The sequence below is a fragment of the Rattus norvegicus genome, chromosome 1 (genome assembly GCF_021556685.1).
Source record: "Rattus norvegicus strain SHRSP/BbbUtx chromosome 1, alternate assembly SHRSP_T2T, whole genome shotgun sequence".
Lineage (NCBI taxonomy): Eukaryota > Metazoa > Chordata > Mammalia > Rodentia > Muridae > Rattus > Rattus norvegicus.
In genome coordinates, this window is record NC_141534.1 from 260,029,681 (window position 1) to 260,051,010 (window position 21,330).

At 46.9% G+C, this 21,330-nt stretch overlaps 1 protein-coding gene across 3 annotated transcripts in view; it reads right to left on the minus strand.

Moving 5' to 3' along the window:
- The window catches only part of Cfap43 (cilia and flagella associated protein 43), an 87,536-nt gene extending 66,844 nt beyond the window's left edge, over positions 1–20,692 (minus strand). For 2 of the 3 annotated variants that reach the window (NM_001432358.1, NM_001432356.1), the window contains 5 exon segments: positions 5,041–5,191; positions 8,234–8,401; positions 14,715–14,811; positions 19,150–19,403; positions 20,539–20,692. In NM_001432358.1, coding sequence (NP_001419287.1) covers positions 5,041–5,191; positions 8,234–8,401; positions 14,715–14,811; positions 19,150–19,403; positions 20,539–20,627 — 759 coding nt within the window. In that variant the 5' untranslated portion in view covers positions 20,628–20,692. 3 annotated transcript variants of the gene reach the window in all.
- Positions 20,693–21,330: the final 638 nt, after the last annotated feature.

Consider the following 21,330-nt stretch of genomic DNA (forward strand, 5'->3'; position numbering starts at 1 on the left):
GTGTGCATACTTACAAGTACATATGTGCATGTACATAGATGTGCATGATACACCAACGTGTGTTCATACATATATACAGATGTGTACACGTGCATGTGGATATACACATGTGTGTGGATGTGAGTGTACATGTATGTGCATGTGTGCACACATGTGTGTGCCTGCAAGTACATATATGTGCATGTATATATGTACATGTATACACCGATGTGTGTGCACACATGTATATGGATGTTCACATGTGTGGGTGGATGTGTGAGTGTGCATGTATGTGCGTGCGTGCGTGCGTGTGTGTGTGTGTGTGTGTGTGTGTGTGTGCGTGCGCCTATCTGTGTATCGTTGAGCTTCCTGTGGTTTTACATGGCTAAGATTTGTACCTTGTTTTCTTCTGGCATCCTTGCACCCACTGACATAAACTGTGTTAACAAATTAGGGGCCGATTTCCTAGCATGCTTAGATTCTTTTTTTTTTTTTTAAAGATTTATTTATTTCATGAAGAGGGCATCAGATCTCATTACAGATGGTTGTGAGCCACCATGTGGTTGCGGGGAATTGAACTCAGGAACCTCTGGAAGAGCGGTGGGTGCTCTTACCCACTGAGCCATTTCTCCAGCCCATGTTTAGATTCTTTAAGAGCTTTGTGTTCATGTTGCTGGGTGGTGGTGACACAGGCCTTTAATCCCAGCACTCGGGAGGCAGGGGCAGGGGGATCCCTGAGCTTGAGGCCAGCCTGGTCTACAGATTGAGTTCTAGGACAGCCAGGGCTACACAGAGAAACCTTGTCTCCAAATATTAAAGGGAAAAAAATTCTGCGTTCATGCCCTGCTTTTACTTGAGCACTCATTCCTCTAACCAACGTTCAGGGAGCATGGGCCTTTTTCAGACACTGTTCCGAATAGCCACGTGATATTGAATGATAGAAAACTCCCTTTGTATGGGGTTTACCTACCAATGATGGGGAGGTGGGGAGAAATAGTTAAGCTGTGAGGTTGAATATAGAGGATGTTATGTGCGGAGAAGCATGTTGAAGAAAGGTGAAGTGGGAGCCGGTGCTGTCACTGGGTAGTGCCGTCAGCTGTGTGCACAGCGATCATCCATTCTAAATGCTGTGCTGTGTGCCAGCCACCCTAATAAAGCCCAGTTGTCTGACAGCCGACGACACGTGGCCCTTCACTGATGAACGACCCTACCAGATTCTCAACTGACATAAGTTGCTGATGCTGCCTATTCCAAGGGACGCCTATCAGCTCCTGGTTCTATGTCAGCCAGTGTGCCAGTCTGGTTTCCCCTCAGTGAGACAGTCACGAGGCGAGGAATTGGGGTGGGCAGCAGAATCGGGAAGGAGAGAGGTAACGGCTGGGACGGGCGTGTGGATCACAGGAGCACTGGTTATGAAGCCACAGGTTCCTCCTGGACCAGGGAGGAGAGTGGAAAGAGGAGTTAGCTGTTCAGGTAGACCCTGAAATGGCCAGTCAGAAGAAGATGCAGTGCGATGGTATTTTAAAGGGGGAGGTGACTTTAACGGTATGGCTGACCTATTTTAGGTCTTCGTAGACGTGGACAGAAAAACCCGAATAGTCACTACTCACCCACCAACTCCCAATTTAAACAAAAAGGCACCACCAACCAACCCAAGGGATTGGACTGTCACCGGTGAATGGCTTTTCTGCTGCACCAGCCTAAGACCTGACCCATCAGACAAAGAGACACTCACCGAAGGACAATATTTACACCCTCAAGTGCTTCTGATGGCATCTGACAGAGTATGCATGACAAAAGGACTCTTTTGTCATCGTTAAGTGTACCTAACTTGTTTGTTTGTTTATAGGATCTCACTGTGTAGCCCAGGTTACCCTGGAACGTTTGATCCCTCTGCCCCTGTCTACCTAATGCTTGCATTTGGAAAATCTAAACAAACAAACAAACAAACAAAAAACAGAATGTGAGGATTAAACTTAGAAAGTTTTCGGCTGTGGAAAGTTAAACTACAATTAGATTTTTTTTCTTTCTCATTTTTCTGTAGGTTTGATCTTGTGTTCCTGTCTTTAGCAATGCATTTGGTATTATGTAAGAATAGACGTCGGGGAATCTGGACCGTATGAGCAGATTTTCTCTTCCGAGTTTTAGAAGAGACGGGCATGTTCGTGATTGTGTCTCAAAACATCTGCCCACTCAGCCTCCATTTCTAGGCCCCGGGGATCAAGCATCAAATGCTCTGATCGCCTCAAGCCCACCGAGGGGAAACTGGATCTAACCCGTACTGTGCTGAAGGCTGGAGCAGCACAAAGGTGCTGAGAAATTTTTGAGTTCACAAAGAGATTCGTATTTAGCAAATTTTGTTTAAAAGAAAAAAAAAAACAGTGGACAAAACACAGAAACTGGACCCTTGAGCTTAAATTCATTATGTTGGATCCAGTTTCTGTCCAGATAACATCTGCTTTTGATTTTCCACACACAACAACTGGACAGTTTTCTAATTCCTCACATAACTTGCATAATGTGTATTGGGATTTTTAAAGACCTACGGCGTGCCATTCTGTCGGAACCTACTAAAAAGATGAGATTATTTAATGTCTGTAATCCTGTAAAAGTCCCCAACTTAGAGACTGTCACGTACATCAAGCCGTCATTGATTTCTTTGCCATTCGTACACAGGTCACAAGAAATGACCTTCCGGAGGCTCGAGAGCCCACTGGCTGCTCTTGCAGACGATCTGGGTTCAATTCCCAGCACCCACGTGGCAGCTCACAAGCGTCTGTAACTCCAGTTCTGGGGAATCTGATGCCCTCTTTGGGCCTCCATGTGCACGCCTAATGGCACACAGATATACGTGCAGACAAAACACTTAGGCTCATGAAATAAAATTCAACAGATTTAAGAAAACAAAGAGGTGACATTCAAGATTAGGAATGAAATCGAGACATTTGGGAGAAGCTCTGCCTTCCACTCACTGGACGATCCCTAGTCAGTGCTTTATCTGTTTTCACGTGATATATATGTATATGTATGTGTGTATATATACAAATTAAATTTCTAAGCTAAAATCCAAGTAGCATGTATGTGTATGATGTAGAGTCATAACACACATTACATTTCTGCTTTCAGAAAGTGATGAAGGGAGCCCCAGGAAAGGAAGCTATGCAGCTTATACAAGAACCTTGTTTAACACAGCAACCCCACTATGTGAGGCATTCTTTTCTCTCTGTGTGGTGTGTGCGTATGTCTGTGTGTGGGTGCAGGTGTACAGCCTCAGAGGCTGGAGGTCAACAGCAGGCGTCTTATCCCGTTTCACCTTTGCTTCAAGGCCAGGGCTCTCACTGAAGCTGGAGCTCCTCGCTGCACCCCCCTGCCCCCATGCTGGTCTGACAGTGGCACACCGCGGCACCCAGGGCCTTGCACTTGGGCTTCATCCACTGTCCAACTCCATGGCCACTACACAGAGGCATTTAAGTGACGTTTGAAATATTTCATAGTCTTCCAAAGGCAAAAGGCAGTTGCCTGGATTTTAAACGTTTTCTGTTAGGCCCATTATTGAGTGGGAACTGTGGACTATTAGGACTCCTACAGATTTACTGGAGGGAGGAAGGGAAAGAGGGAGTGGAGGAGGAGAGGGCAGGGAGACAGACAGGAAGGGGGAAATAACTGGTTGAGTGCCTTGGTTTTTACTTTGCTGCCCCCTTGTGACTGAGAGGGGGTGGTGCGCTTTCCATGGCTAGAACCTGGGCTGAACAAGAACTAATCAGGCTTCCGCATGAACAGAAGTGAATTTCTGCGGTTCATTAGAGGACATACTGTGAGCACGGACCATTTCTCTTGTCCACCGCAGACAATCTTGTCTTTCGTGGCAAGTTACTTCACGTGCTTTCACAGTGGGATAGCTTCATTTTCTGCAGTGCTGTTTCACTTGGCCACATGCCCATGGCCTTTATCCACGGCTTGGTTCCACGGGACATCATCACAACAGGTCCCAGTGGTCCAGAGGACTGATGGTCCTCATCTTCGTTCATCCCAAATGATTTGCCCGGTGACTCCCTCCCTCCGTCTCCCTCCTGACCACCACTCTGAATCGTATTTACCATGTTGGCCACTCCAACCACAGGGCTCTGTTCTCAGTCCCTCAAACATGCCAAGCTGTCTCACCCAGAGCCTCTGGACATGCTGTCCCCCGCACTTGAAACGTCCCTTCTTCTTTCTTTCCTCCTCCTCCCCCTCCCCCTCCTCCCCCTCCCCCTCCCCCCTCCTCCTCCTCCTCTTCTTCTTGTAACAGAAATGGCTCCTTGTGCTTCAAATCTCAAGGAAGAGGCTCAACCATAAGGTGATCCTTTCCGTGCCACCTCACCCGTGTGAGGAGTTTAATGTCTCCCTTCACTTTGTTGTTAGCCTCTCTCTTCTGACAGGAACACTCATGCCTGCTCACCACGTGGGCCTACTGCCTGAAAGAGAGTCGGTTGGCTGCCTGGAAGGAGCTTGGTGTAAACGTGTGGAAAGAAGCAAGCAGCAAGCGGCAGGGGTGGGGGGAGGGGTGCGAGGCTGGTGGCAGATTCTGTCATTTAAAAAACCCTCCACTACGCTCCACTCCCCTGCATTTACTTGTGCTCAGATGCAGACTGCTCTTTCTTCTCCTCCTGTTAGCAGTGGGCTTCTTCCGCCCTCTTCTCTCTCCTCCCTCAGATGTTTCTCCTCATTCACTAGCCCCGCCCCCTTTGCTCCCAGGGGCTGCCGGGAGAATCACACTCACTAAGGTTTACATCTCCATCGCTGCCACTTGGCTCCTGTTGGGGAACAGGGGCTCTACTTGCCAGCTCCCACCCTGCACCTCTCCTTGCTTCCCAGTCCCTCAACATCAGCTGGTCCAAAATCAGGGTCACAGCCGCCCTGCCGCCATCTCCCCAAGTATCCACACACAGTACCCATGTATGTGGGGTCTTTGCTTCCCAGGTGATTCAGAACGAGCAGGACGGTCCTGCGTTCCCAGCTGTCCTATAATCAAACGAGATCTCACTCCCGAGACAGCCGCCTTGAAGCAAGCGAGATAATTACCCTGAATGTCTCTGCCTCTTCGCCCACCAGCCCGGCAATGGCCGACAGGGGCAATACGGGTCCATAAATGAGATCCTTGGGCAGAGAGGTGGGGAAAAGCATGTCGGTTTCATTTGAGAGCGTCCCATCTTCTTGAGGCAGCTTCACCAGCCTGTGGAAAAGGGACGCATCAGATCAAGTGGAGTAACAGGGGTTACGCCACATGGGTGGAGGTTCTCTCCATCAGTGGGGATGGAGAGGAGGTGTTCTGTCATAAAACACACACAAGAAGATAAGGGCCGAGCAGCAGCTTTTGAAATACATGCCATACAGTGACAAGTCACGTGTAGCTAAGAACTAAGGGCACAAGGATTCTTGAGAAGATTCAAAGCTAATGTGCGAAGCGGGAACTGTAAACTTCAATGTTGTGGGGGAGGTCTGGGGCGCCGTAACCAGCAGAAGAGCGTCCTCTTCTTGTAGAGGTGACAGGTAACACTCAGTTCTAGCTGACAGAGTTGCTGACGTGCAAGAGCTTTCGGTTCTAAAATAGTATCTGGGTATTTGTGAGAAACATCTCAAATTTTGAATGTTGGCAACTAAGTAAAATAAAAAATATTGTGAGCTGGAATAAAAAAGAACCCGCAAACAGAGCCTGAATCCAGCCATCTCGAAATATCTGATGACAAAAAAAAAAAAAAAAAAAAAAAAAAATCCCATCTTCGAGTTTATCGTTGATCTACGTTTTAAAGGTGGGTCTCGGGGCAGGTGAGGCAGAAACGCTGAGACACCTCGGGCAGTGCCCAGCCCAGCCTAGGAGCGCGAGCAAGGAGGCGGTGGAGAGATGGGAGTGGAAAAGAAGCTAAGTGATTTGTGTGCTCAGAAGAGAAGTGGAACTGAAGACACGACAGCAGTGGGAACAGCCTGGCACGACCACCCCAGGACCACGGTGATGTCACTGCCAGCCATGTCTAGGTTGGTGGTCCTGTTGCAGCTGGGGTCAGTGTTGACGTCGGTGGTCCACATTACCACCAAAGGCTATGAGGATGTCCCGGATTTGTAAATGCAGCCTGAAGCCATGCTGCTGTCTGAGGGCTGTACTGAGATGGCTCTCCCCCACCCCACCCTACCCCCAGCCACCACATATTGGTGCCAGTGGTCACATGGGCTCAGGGGAGTTGGCCCCACCCCACCGAAGGAGAGCTGTCACCTGGGACGGTGCTGGAGAGCTGACCCTAGAGGTGTGGGCATGGGGGATGAGGACAGCTCAGCCCCTCACCTGGTCAGTGGGAGAGCCAGCTTCGGTGGCGTGGGTGTGGGAAAATTGACCAACTCAACTACCACTGAGGCCCAGAGTCAGAGTTTTAGATTGGCCCACCCGCAACATCCTCTCCATCTAGGACCACCAACCTAGAATTAATGAATTAATTGCTGGAGCTCATGAAGGGGCCAGTCCTGTGGATCGCCACCAGTCAGGGAAACAGCAGGATGTCTGAGAGTCTCTGTGAGGTTGATGTTGTAGCAGAAGCCAGAGGCCTTGAAGTAGCCTAATGGCTCACTGCAATGAATGCTCACAAGCAGAGCTATTTGGATGTGTGATGGAGATGTGGGGAAGAGAGAGGTGCAGAATGGTGTACCCACAGAGTACTGCGCTTGCTAGAGATTTTTAAATTTCTTTTCTAATTTTTATTATTTTATTTACTTGGGCAGGGCGGGGCTACGAGGGTGGAGGGCGGATATGGAAGGGCTGGTGAATGAGTGGGGCTAGAGTATAAGAGGTGAAGTTCCCAAAGAGTCAATAAAAAGTATGTTTAAAAAATATATAGGGGCTGGAGAGATGGCTCAGTGGTTAAGAGCACGATTGCTCTTCCAGAGGTCCTGAGTTCAATTCCCAGCAACCACATGGTGGCTCACAACCATCTGTAATGGATCCAATTCTCTCTTCTGGTGTGTCTGAAGACAGTGACAGTGTACTCACATAAAATAAATAAATAAATCACACACACACACACACACACACACACACACACACACACATATATATATATATATATATAGAGAGAGAGAGAGAGAGAGGGTTTGGAGAATTCATGGCATTAAATCAGAGCTTGCGTTCTATGAAAGGAAGACAGTTTTGGAGATTGGTCATATAAGCAGAGTATGTGAAGGCATGGCTAAGTGCATGTAAGTCCTGAAAGTCCTCTCCCGTGTCTCTTGCTTTGTTTGTCTATGGAGAAGTCATACCAACAATATTCAGAAACAGTCAGCAACAATTTTGCAGTGGAACGTTCAAAGGTCTCAAAGGGAGAGGTGATGGGGTGGTAAAGCAGGTGCCTGTCCCGATGTACACCTGGTGGACCATTGTCCACTCTGTTAAGAGACAGTGCTTTGAACCGTGACTGGAGACAGACCTATCTCTGGGTGCTTCTGAAAATGATCTTGAAGGAAAAAATGTGCTAATCAGAACTCTTAGATGCTTCTGGTTTGGACAGGTTGCCTTTTTTTCTTTTTTCTTTTTCTTTTTACCCCTTTCATTTCTTTTTGGCTTCACACGTTACCTAAGGTAGAGGTTCAAAAGTTGCAATTTCAAGAGTATGCTTTTCCAACATCTCTTGGTCTTCAGCCAAAAAAAGTCAAACCAGTAGCGCTTTGGGACTTTGAAGTCTTTGCTACAGCCCTCCATTATCAACTATCACCATTTGTTCCAGAACTTTCCTTGGACACGTTTCTCCTTTAAATGGGTAACGCCCATGATTCTGCTCTGTGCGAACCTTGGCTTGAGTAACATGGCTGACCGCATGCTGTGCTGTACTTTTCCTGTATCTAACAGATTCTTGTTTAACAGACTTTACTAGAGCAGCAAGGAAACAGGAGCGAAAGGTCACTGGTGTCCTTTTTATATAGTAGTCACATTTAGAAACATTAATTTGAGCAAATCAAATTTCACAAAAATTAAGCACGCTGGACAAACTCTCAGAGGACCTGGGGAGTCAAAGGGAAGCTGACGGGTGAGCAGCCACTCCAAGCTCATTACAGATGCAGAAAAGTGTGATTGACTTGTAACAGGCTGTGTGTGTGTGTGTGTGTGTGTGTGTGTGTGCGCGCGCGTGCTTGTGGCTATCCCAAGAAGCCACTTAATTCATCAATGTGGCCCAGTGATGACGGCGAATGCCAACCAAGACCAGCTCATGGGTGGGGAACAACAAAGGCCCCCTACCTTATCCTGAAATGATGCTCCTGGTTACTTCTTTCAATGGTCCACACGCTCACGGCGCTTGGACTTGACAAGCACATTTGGCGCCAGTTCATGGGGTTGAAGGTCATCTGACTCACATCCATTCCAGGATTCGATTTCTTGCACAAGATGACATTGGCTTCCCAGTTCCTTCAACGGAAACGGCAGTTGATGAAAAGGTAAGCTTTGTTTCATTCTATGTCTGGGAAATATCTAATTTCATGCAACTTGCATCAGCCAGGACACAGGTTGTGATACAACTTCATAACCCGTGACGTAAACACCAAGCTTTTGAGTGACTGCATTCGAATGAACCCCTCTAAGGAATGAAATGATATATATGTTCGAATATTGCACCATCATCCCAGGGTTACTCGGTCCTTCCTGTTTGGTCTGAATTTGACTCACTCACACCTGGGGAATGGAAGCATCGCCACATTAGTGTCTACATCGCACGTGTTGGACCCGAGTACTGTGTGTGTATCTGGGTGTCCTGCACTCGTAGATCATTTACTGACTTTTTAAAATATATATATATATCATTTAAAAATCTGCTACTTGATTTGTTCTTTTGAGGAAATAGCCTCAAATTCTGCCAGCTATGCTCTTTGCTGGAGGAATGGGGAACACACACACACACACACACACACACACACACACACACACGTGCATGCACAAGTACACAAATGTGCACACACATACACATGCATGCAAGCGTGTACACAGTGTGTGCACACATGTGTACACAAATGTGTGTGTGCGCATCCCAAGATGTCGAGGTTCCTTTACCCTACTTGCCAGCAGAGCAGTGGTCAGAAAACTGTCTGGTGTTTCCTGAACTTGCCCTGCTCCTGGCTGCCCTCTGCCTTCCAGGCCTGCCATCCCATCTGAGTCCCTTGCCCAGCACAGCTGGAATCTTGCTGGTATCTTGCTGGTTATCTCTGGCTCCCTTGACCACTTTGTCGGGCAAACCTGTCAGTCCTCCACAGATACAACTGGAAGCCTGGGTCGCTGTGAGCACAGCAGCAAGGATCACAGGGCATGTGTGTCACTGGTGCTATGGCGTCTTCGCTACTTCCAGGGAACTCACACTGACACAAGCTCCATCCTCCTGTTCTCTGGATGGCTCTATCTCCCATGTGCTATGGGAGCCATTTTAGATACCCTGAGGCCTGTAGCCCACCCACTCCTTCCTTCATATTTGTGAAAAGTCTCAATTCTTCTGAGCAAAACAGAAGCAATGAAATGGACTCCCAAATCCTGTGTCAAACTGTTCATTCCCACCCCCTGCCAAGTTTAACCTCCACTTCGTCTCAGGCATACTTACAACCCCCTTCTGGGAGAACTCTGGCCCTCTGTCACAGTGTCTATGTGAGACCTCACTATCCCCTCGCCAAAGCTGTGTCTGGTACCTTGACCAACTCTTCTATTGATGCAGGGGCTGTCCAGCTCTGCGGACAGCTCTCTTCTGACTGACTCTGTATGGTGCGTTCCTTCACACCTCTGATTCCATGTGCCCAAGGACTTCCTGTGGGCCCTTGGTATAAAATCTAGGAGGTGGCAATAAACCTGAGAGTACAGAGGAGCCAACACCCTACACAGTGAAACTTTCATCCTTGAAACACAGGAGCCACTGGACAGAGTGACTCCACCCACCTTCCCAAGAATTCACCTTCAAGATTCAGCAGTCCACTGCACTAGAGGCCAAGCAGTGGCCGGCCGAGAAGTGTGTGCTCCTATTGGCTCCTCCCCTCTCTGCCTCCTTCCCAGCTTTGTGCTCCCCCCTGAAGAACTGGTCCCTGGTGTTTTGCTTCAGACATTAGATTGATTCTATGGATTCTGGGGTGAGGTAGTCTGAAAGCCATGTCACCAAGAGCTACTCCCCATTTTTATGACTGCTCCTTTTGAGTCCCTATTGGGGGCTCTTCTTCCTGGGAGCTCTCACGGGTGTCCCTAGGTCTTTCTTTAGGTGTTCTTGTCTACTTTCAAAACTTTGACCGTTTGTTTTAGCTAGTCTCAAGTCTTCATCTCCAGCCTCCTTCCTCCTTCATCTCCAGGAATTCAGTCCTGGATGCCTGGGGCAGGAACGTACTGTGTTCTGTTTCTCCCGCTGAGGAACAGAATCCCTGGAGTTTGTCCAGCTGCATGCCTGCCCCACACTGCTCTTAGGCGTGGTCAGTGGGATGTAAGTGGTAGTGTTATGTGCAACCCGGAAGCCATGAGTCTCATCAGAAAGTCTTTTCCTCTCCTATGGTTCCTCCAAATTTGTGGGTGACACATTTTGGAGGAGGCACAGGAGCAGGGCAACACCCAAGCAACAATGTAACAACAGGACAGGAGTGGGGTTGGGCGGCCACTCACACCCAGACACCTGGTGAGAGAAGACACTTCTGTCAGTGAGCTGACTCCCTGTTAGTCAAACCCCAAAGAATGTATCAATTGCCTAGCAGACACCTTCACTCACATCCCTCCGTTAGCCTCAATTACCTTGCCCCTCCCCCAACTCCCCTTCCTCCATCGCCTCCCTCAACTTCCTTCCTCCCAAGTCCTTGACACCTTCCATTAATCCTGCCTTTTCATGACTTCCCTTTGCCTAAAGGATAAACAATGATGTGTCCTTTAGCATGGCTTATAGGTAGGTACGTCCAGGATGAACCCACTTTAGACCTGTTATTCTTCATTAATTATTAAGAGCTTTTACTCTCAGAAGTGTCCCGATTTAGATGGTGGATCCGCATGTATTAGGCTGCTCATGGGTTAGCCTCACACTGCATCTCTTTTATGGCTAATTTTTTGTTCCTTTTACACTTGATCTTAGCCAAAAGGCCGAGAAGCGATTTTTTTTTTGTTCCTTTTATTGTGATCTCTTGACTAAACCTTTGACATGTGGGGCAGCAGTCATGGCTTGCTTTGCAAAGTGCTGGCCTTGGAAGCAAAGGGTCTGAGTTAGAACCCTCAGAACCCAACTTAAAAACAAGAAGCTGGGTGTGACATTAGACACTTGTAATTCCAGCACTGGGGAAGTAGAGACAAGCTGATATATAGGGGCTCACTGCACATCCATGCGCGTGCGAGCGTGCACGTGCACACACACACACACACACACACACACACACACACACACACACACACACACACACCCTGCTCTATGTTCTTTGACCTTGTGACCTTTGCGCACGACACTCTCCTGCTTGACATCCTTGCCTCCTTAAGGCTGATCCCAACTTACCTTATATGTTAGGATTGCTATAGGTTACTGGGCGAGGCAAGCATTTATATAGTAATGTCCTAATCTTCAGACTATGACCTTATTTGGAAATAGGATTTTTTTTTTCTTTTCTTTTTTTCAGAGCTGGGGACCAAACCCAGGACCTTGCGCTTGCTAGGCAAGCGCTCTACCACTGAGCTAAATCCCCAGCCCCAGGATTTTTTTTTAATAGAGGTAATCAAGCCAGACTGCAGACGTTGGGGTTGGCTCCTAATTTAAAATCATGGATGTCTTCCTGAGAGGGGGAGCATTATGAGACAGACACATGGGAAAACGCCATGTGTGAATGAAGACAGATCAGGCAGTGCATCTACAGGCCTAGGAGCATCAGAAATGGCCATCAAGGCAGCTATGGGAACTGACCAGGCACAGAACAGATTCACTTATAGCCCTCAGAAGGGCTCAAACTTGCTCGCACCCAGAGTTTAGAATTCTGGTCTAGAACTTGAGACAAGGAGTTTCTACTTCCTAAGTCATCTGCTTTGTAGTATTTGCTATGGAGATCTCCACTCTTAGATTAGATGGTATGATGATTTGTATATGCTCGGCCTAGGGAGTGGCTCTATTAGAAGGTGTGGCCCTGTTGGAGTAGGTGTATCACTGTGGGTGTGGGCTTTAAGACCCTCATCCTAACCGCCTGGAGGGTGGTATTCTTGTCTTAGTTAGGGTTTTACTGCTGTGAACAGACACCATGACCAAAGCAAGGCTTATAAAGGACAACATTTAATTGGGGCTGGCTTACAGGTTCAGAGGTTCAGTCCTTTATTATCAAGAAGGGAGCATGGCTGCATCCAGGCAGGCATGGTGCAGGAGGAGTTGAGAGTTCTACATCTTCATCTAAAGGCTGCTAGCAGAAGACTGGCTCTCAGGCAGCTAGGATGAGGGTCTTAAGCCCACACCCACAATGACACACCCACTCCAACAAGGCCACACCTCCCAACAGTGCCACCCCCTGGGCTAAGCATATATAAATCGTCACAATTCTGCTAGCAGCCTTCAGATGCTCATCCTGCACCATGCCTGACTAAAACAGGTGGGGTGCTCCTGACACATGGTACTATGTACCTAAGATCACGTGAGCTATCTCAGTCTCTCCAGGCTTAATCATTACCCAGCAATTTAACAAGTAGCTTAAGAATAAAACAATTAAACGTGGAGAGAGAGAGAGAGAGCACTGGAGCTAGCTGTTTCCAGCATGAGGCTGGGAAGCATTTTTCCCACCAGCTTTCCCTGACAAAACGTAGACTCTGTCCCTTGCTTTGACCTGTGTTTGACACTCCAAAGAAATGGGACTTTGCCCTCTTTGTGTATTGATTAGCAGGCCCCAGTGATAGGGACAGGCACGCTTTACAGAGTGGAGTGTTTACAAAACAGCTGATGCTGTATCTGTATGCCTGGCCTCGGAGAAGAGTGTGGTCAAGTGCTTTGGCATAGAGACGTAATTATTCTTGTACTTCACCTACAAGTACTTAGCCATGCCCTCCTCTGTGGGCCAGGCTCACGGACTGCTGTCCCTCCCCCGAGTCATGTGTGCAGGCTCTCTGGATCATGAAGACATCTGTCATAAAAGGATGACAACCCTCATAAAGAGAGACTCTGGAGAGCAGCGTGCAGATGCACACATCCTCGTCCCATGGAACAGCAAAGGAAACTGCTGAGATGCACAGCATTAGCCGACTTCCAGACCCTTGAAGGAGCATCTAAGCAGACAGAGCAGGATGCGTGGACAGGACCTTACATGAAATGTGTCAATCCTGAGTGACAGAAACACACCAGAGGCTGACTGGGGTGACCGGGGGTTAAGAGTGTGTGGGGCCAGGAACCGGGATGTACAAGGAAACTATGGATAAGGGGTGTATTTGTTGCTCTATGACGATGGCTTCAAGGGTGCTTGCACCACCCCAAATTTAAACTGTATACTTAATATATGAACAGTTCGGTATACATGAGTTATATCTCAGTAAAGCTCGCTCTCTCTCTCTCTCTCTCTCTCTCTCTCTCTCTGTGTGTGTGTGTGTGTGTGTGTGTGTGAGTGTTTGTGTAATCTGAGTGCATCAGGTGTGATTGGAAAACATTTTACCAGTGCACTACATCACAAGTCTTCAATAGATTGCTCCCTTCTTTCCTCTTCCTTCTCCTTCCTCCCCGTCTCTCTTCCTTTCTCTCCACGCCCCCCCCCAGAGTTTTCTACTTTAGAGCAGGTGTCCAGGTTGACCCAAAACTTCATAGCCAAGGCTAGCCTTGAAGTCACCACAATCCTCCTATCTCAGCCTCTCAGGTGCTGGGACTATAAAATGCTAGACTATGCTTAGCTTTTGATGGCTCAGCAGTTAAGAGCACCTAGTGTGCCCTCAGGGGATCTAGGTTTGGTTCTCAGAACTCACAGGCAAAGAAAATGCCCACTAAAATGAAATACTAACGTATAGATAGATATCTACATAGATATCTAGATAGATAGATAGATAGATAGATAGATAGATAGATAAGTAGTGTGAGAGAGAGAAAGACAGGGTGGCAGGGGGATTACACAAACCGTAAGTTAAAGTTGGCTCTCTGAGCCAGGAATCTTAGATTTTTGTGTAGAAAAGCTGGTCTTCAAAGGGTGTTCTCAAGTCACCCCAGGAACATTTAGCACTTCCCATCGGTAAAACAAATCCCAACTCTCTCTCCAGAGAGGTTTGTGCCAAAGAGGGCAGAGAATGCACCCACAAAGTTGGCCTCATGAAAGGACCCGGCATGGACACGGATGTGTCTAACCCACAGGTTTCTCTGCCTGGCTGGCCAATGAGGTAGAATGTTCCAGTCCGAGTGAACTGCTCACTCCAAACTGAGCTCGAGCACACAGACCATCTTTGAGCACAGGCAGGAAGCATGCTGGTAAGTCAAAAAGATCCGTTTGCTCTGGGGAAAGAAAAGACCTTTAGGCACTTGTGTTCCTCACCCTGGTTAAGGAAATACTGCGCATGTCACTAAGAAGGGAAGGTGGTAGTTCGGCTGTCACGGCTTCTGTCCTGACACATTTCATACCTGAGCATGAAGATGTCATTAAATCACCTGATCAGGAGAGTGGTTCTTCCCTCTATCCCTTGTTTAGGGTTTTCCATTTGGATCCCCTTTGGTAAAATTCAGAGGTGGAAGATTCTGGTGAAACCTGGGCTTGCGGGTTGGGGAGCACTGCAGGGTGCTGGGACTTACCAGAGGGCCAGCTCAAACTCTGGGAGAGACGAGTAACTGGCCAGGTAGGTGCCACAGTAACTGAAGCAAAGCAGATTGTAGTCTAGGAGGATGTCGCCTAAAAGACAAAATCCAGGACTCGACTGTCACATCCAGATGAGCTCACTGCCTCACAAATGCTTCCCTTCCTCAGAGATTGGCATACGCCTCTAAAGTACTTCCCCAGGAGGCAAGCTACCTTCTAGCCCTTGCCTGAGAGGTGTTTTTGTCCTATTTTGTTACAAACAGGCTCTTCCCATGTAGTTGAGGTTAGCTCAACTGTCTTCAGACTTTGGTGCAGTACTGAGCAAAGTACACGGAGTGTCTCAGCCTGATTTGAAATGAATGGCCCCGACATGTCTACAAATATGAACACTGGGATTAGAACAGTTACTGAAGCGTCAAGTGTCTCAGACATTATTAATACGAATTTTATAAGTCCTTAGGCCGTATCCGGCCCGCAATTCAGTTTTTTTCCAGTCGTGAGAACAACTTTCTTTATTCACGTTAAAAGCCTTGGCAATGAGATGCTCGAAAGGCGGGTCTTGGGGAGGCCCAATGAGGGGCAGAGCTGACTTCTCCTTGACCTGCTCTTTAGTGTGGTGGCTACACAGGCCCGAGCTCGGCCTTGGTGTTTGTGCTTGTGTGCTTACTCTGGGTACTTTAATGACCGTTTCTGTTTTTACATATCTCCTCTCTCTCTCTCTCTCTCTCTCTCTCTCTCTCTCTCTCTCTCTCTCTCTCTCTGTGTGTGTGTGTGTGTGTGTGTGTGTGTGTGCTGTGTGCATGTGTTAGACTGTATGCCACTTGTGTGCAGATATCTGCAGAGTCCAGAGGAGGGTGTTAGATCTCTTTCAGCTGGAGTTATAGGTGGCTGTGAACTTGGGGGTGCTGGGATCAACCCTTCCCCTGTGGGAACCGTATATGCTCCTAACTGCTGAATCATCTCTTCAGCCCTGTACTTTCTACGTTAGAGAGACCAGAGTATATCCCTAAAATGTGATTGTCATTGAATTTATTTAGCATGGACTAACAAAGAAAACAATATGTATTTATTGAGAATGAGATGCAAAATGAAAAATAAATACATTTTCTGTGGGATGAGACCTTAATGCAACTACTTTATATCCTGCAGTCATTTTCTTAATTGTCAACATTAGTATTCTAATTGCTATATAATGTTATATTACTATAAATTCAAATATAGTTTTTGAAGAGAATTTTTACAAGCCTAGAGAAAAATATCTATATCTATATTTCTAACATCAAATTTGGTAAATTTCTTCCTGATCTTTTTTTTTTTTTTTCGACAGAACCCGATGGAGCCCAGGCTGGCCTTGGATTCACTAGGTAGCTGAGGATAGCCTTGACTACAGATCCTCCTGTCTCTTCCAACCTACTGCCGGGCTTACAGGTGTGCACTATGATGTTCAGGGTCTTCCTTGTGTGTTTACACATGAAGTCCATCCCAATATACCCTCTGTATACAGAACTCTGCTATTCACAGTTGCAGTAAGCATTGATTGAATATCATACGCGGTATACCTCATTTTAAAAAGACAGTTGAGCTCATGCACAGTGTTCTATTAGTTTTTCGTAGTTTTTCGTTTACATTACACTGAACATTTTATCATGTTCCTAATTTTTTAAAAAAAATGTAATTTATAATGTTTGCAATAATAACCCTCCCTGGGGTTCTTTTAAACATGTTTACCACTGTTCATGTACCAGGGTTTAACTCCTCTGTACATGGACCTATAGCTGTATCAGGTCACTACATTTCCATAACACTGATTTCCGATCTCACAGCGGACCCAGAAGGGCTCCATCAGTTTATCAGCCTGCAGGATCCCACTGCCAGCAATCAAGAGGCTACCAACTTCCCAACGCTCTGACTGGCTCCAAAACCACCACTGAGGCAGACTGGAAGAAACAGCCCCTGGATTGAAGCCACGATCATCTATGGTGCCCTCATGCTTGCGTTTATGTGGGTGAGCATGTGTTGGAGTCTCCCACATGGGGTCACTTTCTGTCCTTCCAGTTTTACATGGGTTCTGGGATTTGAACTCTGGCTTAGGAAAGGAGAACTTTTATCTGCGGAGCCATCTTGCCGGCCCTAAGCTTTTCAAAAGCAATTGTCATCCGATAGTTTTAATATAATTGATTGCTTACGGTTTGTGATCTGCCTGGGAAGTCCCTTGCCATGCATTCTTATGAGATGCTACTCCTTTAAGGTTCATAAGTGCCGTGAGGACGTTCAATGATATTTTAAAATATATTTTCCTCATTCTATGTGCATGCTATTTTTTTTTTTTTTGTGATCCGGTGTTTGTGGTTTAACATTTGTTAGTAATATACCAGCCCTTATACATAGGGTTGTAGGCTCATCTCTGACCTGAAATAGCTATAGCATCCTTTGTACTTTCTACTACTTTTCCATGGCCTTGCTCATGTTGAATCTCGTTTTTGTGTGATGTGTGTTATGACGAGCAGGATGCCGATCTTGACACATTAGTTCAAATATTCGATTTTTCTTAACATCGCTGTTGAACAATCTATGTCCTTTGGAGTGTGAGTTTCTTCATCATAGATCTCATTGTTCTGGATCTAGTCATCCTTGCGCCTCTACTGACCTGGGTGGCCCCAAAGGAACACTGCTCTCCTAATTCCTGAGCACCGTGATGTGACAAAGACCCTCTGCCTTGCTGCCTTCTTCTCTTGTTTATTCCGGAAACTCTGGAATCATTTAGATCCTCCCTGCTCTCAAAAACAGTGAGCCCATGACTCTGTGACAAATATTAGAAATGTATTTATAACAACCTTTTTTTCTATTCTGGACTCTGCCCCTACAGATATACATACATACATACATACATACATACATACATACACATACATATATATATATAGTGCATGTGTGTGTATTACATTTACCCTATGTGCATGGGCGTTTATTCTGCACCCATTATCTAACCAAACATTCCTTACTAAGTCCTAGCAGATGACCGCATCACCTATAATGTTCTGTCCCTAAGCTATATATTTTTGTTAAAATTTTATCATATTGGTTAGGCCTTCTGGATGATCTTAATGACACTGATGATAACAGATTTCCTCGATGATTAATCTCAGTTTTTACCACGAATTCTTCTTAGACTTGTGATTCAATATGGATGCTGTCCACTGGTTTGAATTAACTTCTGATTAATAACGCCCAGGGCTGGAGGAACAAAGCTAAGCTGAGGGCATCTTAGACATGAATCGTGGTTGCAGTCCACACAGACAGTTCCCAGTTTAGGACTGGAATATGTTTTCATTAAGGCATCTTAATCTGGGAAGAACACTGAACTGTTTCCCCAGAAATAACTTGTAAACTACAGAGATGGAGATGACTTGACCCAGTGTGGTTCTGAAACTAAGGCACTGCCAGGGATGAGTTTCCTGACTGCGCTGGGCACGTGGGCTATAACTGTTAGTTTTGTCCCAGGCAGAGCCTTATTTTTCGTTGGGCTGGTTGTAGAATCTGGACCTTTCGTCCTCACCTTTCCAAAGTCTGGATTACAGGCCTGTGTAATCACCACTCTCCCATTCAGGTTGTCCTAAATGGGGGCAGGGATCGTTAGTTAGAGGCTCCTGGAGGCATAGCTGCGGATAAGTGCCTGTTTTGTGTGTTTAGCCCCATTTGTGGTTAAGAACCGGGAGGTTCAGACTTGTTTTTGTGTTTGCTATTCCAATAAATCACCAGGAGAGAAGAAGAAACATTGTTCCAGAAGAGGCCAGGTCTGCAACCCTGGGTTTCTCATGGTTTAAAATGCGTGTGAATCACCTGAGAAATCTTGTACAAACTAAGGTGTTGGTTTATTAGGTCTGGGCTGGGAGTCAATTGGTGTGTTTTTTGAGGAAGTAGTTGTTTCTAACTTGCCCAGGCTAGTTGCTAGCTCACAGGCTCAAGATAAGCCTTCCTTTTCAGCCTCTAAGTTTCTGGGTCCACAGGTGTGTGCTACCACAACAGGATGATTGTGCCCTTTTAGCTAGTTTCTGGAGTAATGCAGTGTTGGCAGGAAGCACACCATGGTTAAGTCAGAAGGCTGTGGCATACTGGGTTAAACCTTCTGTGGTCAGCTTATCAGCATGCGTTTAAAACAACCTTTCACAACACAAAACACCTTCATTCATAAGAACTAGATTTCTTCACATAAAACTTTTTCTCAGCAGCCAGCTAGGCGTGGTGGTGCACCCCTTTAATCCCAGCACTTGCGAAGCAGAAGCAGGTGGATCTCTCAGTTCTAGGCCAGCCTGGTCTACAGAGTGAGTCCCAGGACACTCAGGACTACACAGAGAAACCTCAGAAAAACAAACAAAACAAACGCCCTCAGTTCCAGGGGTGGGGGTGGGAGGGGGAGGGTCTCCCAGATACCTTTTAACTTGATTTTTCTGGTCAGTGAAGGAAAGCTGTATATGTAGATGATGGGTTTAAGTCTGCGGTCAGAGAAAGCCACGACTTCACCGGGGACATTGGTTGCCATGACGCCCACGATCCCATTAATACACTGGAGTACAGTCTTCTTCTTGGTTTCCAAGTTAATGAATATTACATAGTTCCCAGAAGGGTAGCAGATGGTGTTGTCATTGACAAAATGAACGTTCTGACTAGGGAATCCTTGCACCCATCTTTGAGAAAAGATAGATCACCATCAGTAAAAATCCACGCTCGTTTCCATTACAGCACAGCAACTGCAAAGCCATCCCAATCTTTGAAACACATCTGCGCCATTTTTTTTTAGCACCCTTACTGTTTCTGTCCTTTGGGTGGACACACATGCTCACTGTGAGACCAGCATGAGTCAATGGCCTATAGAAATGTAAAAATCAATAGGTCTGGGGCCAGTGAGATGGCTCACTAGGTAAAAAGGAACTTGTAGAAAACGAAGTATCCAGAGTTCTTTTCTTTTGACTGTTCTTTTTAAAAACTAAACTCAAAATCAATTTAAAAAATCAACTAAACAAAAAACCCCTTTGAGTAGGACAGCAGGCTATGTGGTTGCAAGCCCGTGACTTGCTTATAATTTACACACATGAAGAATACGTGGCTATTTTAGACCTAAAAAAATACAAATTAAAAACAGGGACGGATAGAATATGAAATCCACAGGGACAAAGGAGTTAGAACATAAAAGGTACATTTAGGATTGTGTAGTATGTATGTGATGGAAGGAAAGTCTGAGATAAGGAAAACTCTAGTTTATTTAAATATTAAAGATATATTTGAAAATGGAGGAAAGAGAGTGAAGGACATAGGTTTTCTGAGTCCCCGCCCCCCACCCCAATGACATGGAAACGCACAGCAGTGACAGAGGACGATGCTGAATTGCAAACAGTCCTCCAGAACGTGGAGGGACAGAAAAGTCTTGTTAGAGCTTTTCCAGATGTCTAAGGCCCAGCAACTGTGCACCTGAATCCGGAGTGAGAAGGAAGGAGTTAGAAGGGAGGGAGTCGCCTAAGAGGATGCTGATGAAGAGGAGGGCGGAATGGGCTGCAGGAACTCTGGGGCTGACCGCTGTGGGGAATACCGAGGCGGGAAAGGATGCAGAAACGGAAGATGGAGGAGAGAGATGCTGGGCAAACAAGCGAGGGTCCATTAGCAGGAGAGCAGTGTGGTGAGGTGGGAAGTTGAGCGCCGGTCATTTGGTCAGGTGACCAAGAGGATGGGGTGGGGTGGGGAGGTGGAGAAGCAGAGCGAGTCTGCTTGCAGGGTCCGAGGTGCTCCCACCCCCGCCCCGAGCTCCGTGCGGCCGCGGTGCCGCACCTCACCGACAGGGAGGCTCCGGAGTAATGGGCAGAGGCAGAGGGTATGACTGTGGCAGAGGCCTCGTCGCGCTCCCGGCCTTGCGACATGCCGACTCAGCCCACCCGGGGCTGCGGCCGTTACTCCGTAGCCCTGCCGGGTCGGGCTAAGACGCCCGCGAAGACTCCACTGTTTACATCTGTATCCCGGAGACCGGGAACCCCGCGCCCATTGGCTGGCTGGCCCGCCTATAGGCGAGCGGCAAGCGAAGCCGAGCCAGGGGACCCTGGGCTGTGGATGCTGGAGTGGCTCCTCCTCGGCAAATAGTTTCAGTATTAATAAATGTCAAGGCCGCTATTAATTTTGCATGGTGCCCCTGCCATGCTGCTCCTAGCAACGCGCCGGGAGTATTTCATTTATTTCCCAGCACTGGTTGAGCCCGCTCGGAACCCAGTGGACGGAAAGCCAAATCAGAATCCAAAGGGCAAGCTAAGGGATTGGTGGGATTCCAGTCAAGTCAGGGTCACAGTGTTCTTTCCCTAGCCCTTTTACCCTATAGTAATAAACTATGGGTGTGTTCAAGTAAGTTGAAGAAAGGGGATTTTTTTTTTAAAAGAGAGACAAAGGAAGAGAGTATCAAACATTTGAAGAAATAAATCCGCAGCGTCAGTGTGTAGTTACAAGAATGATACTGAGGTAGGACAGAAAGATGGGGAACCGTGGAGCCAAGAGAAAGGAAAGCCCGTTAGCTAGAATCTGGCAGCTGAGAATCAAACATCCCAAATGTAGCATAAAACTCACCAATCCCTGATC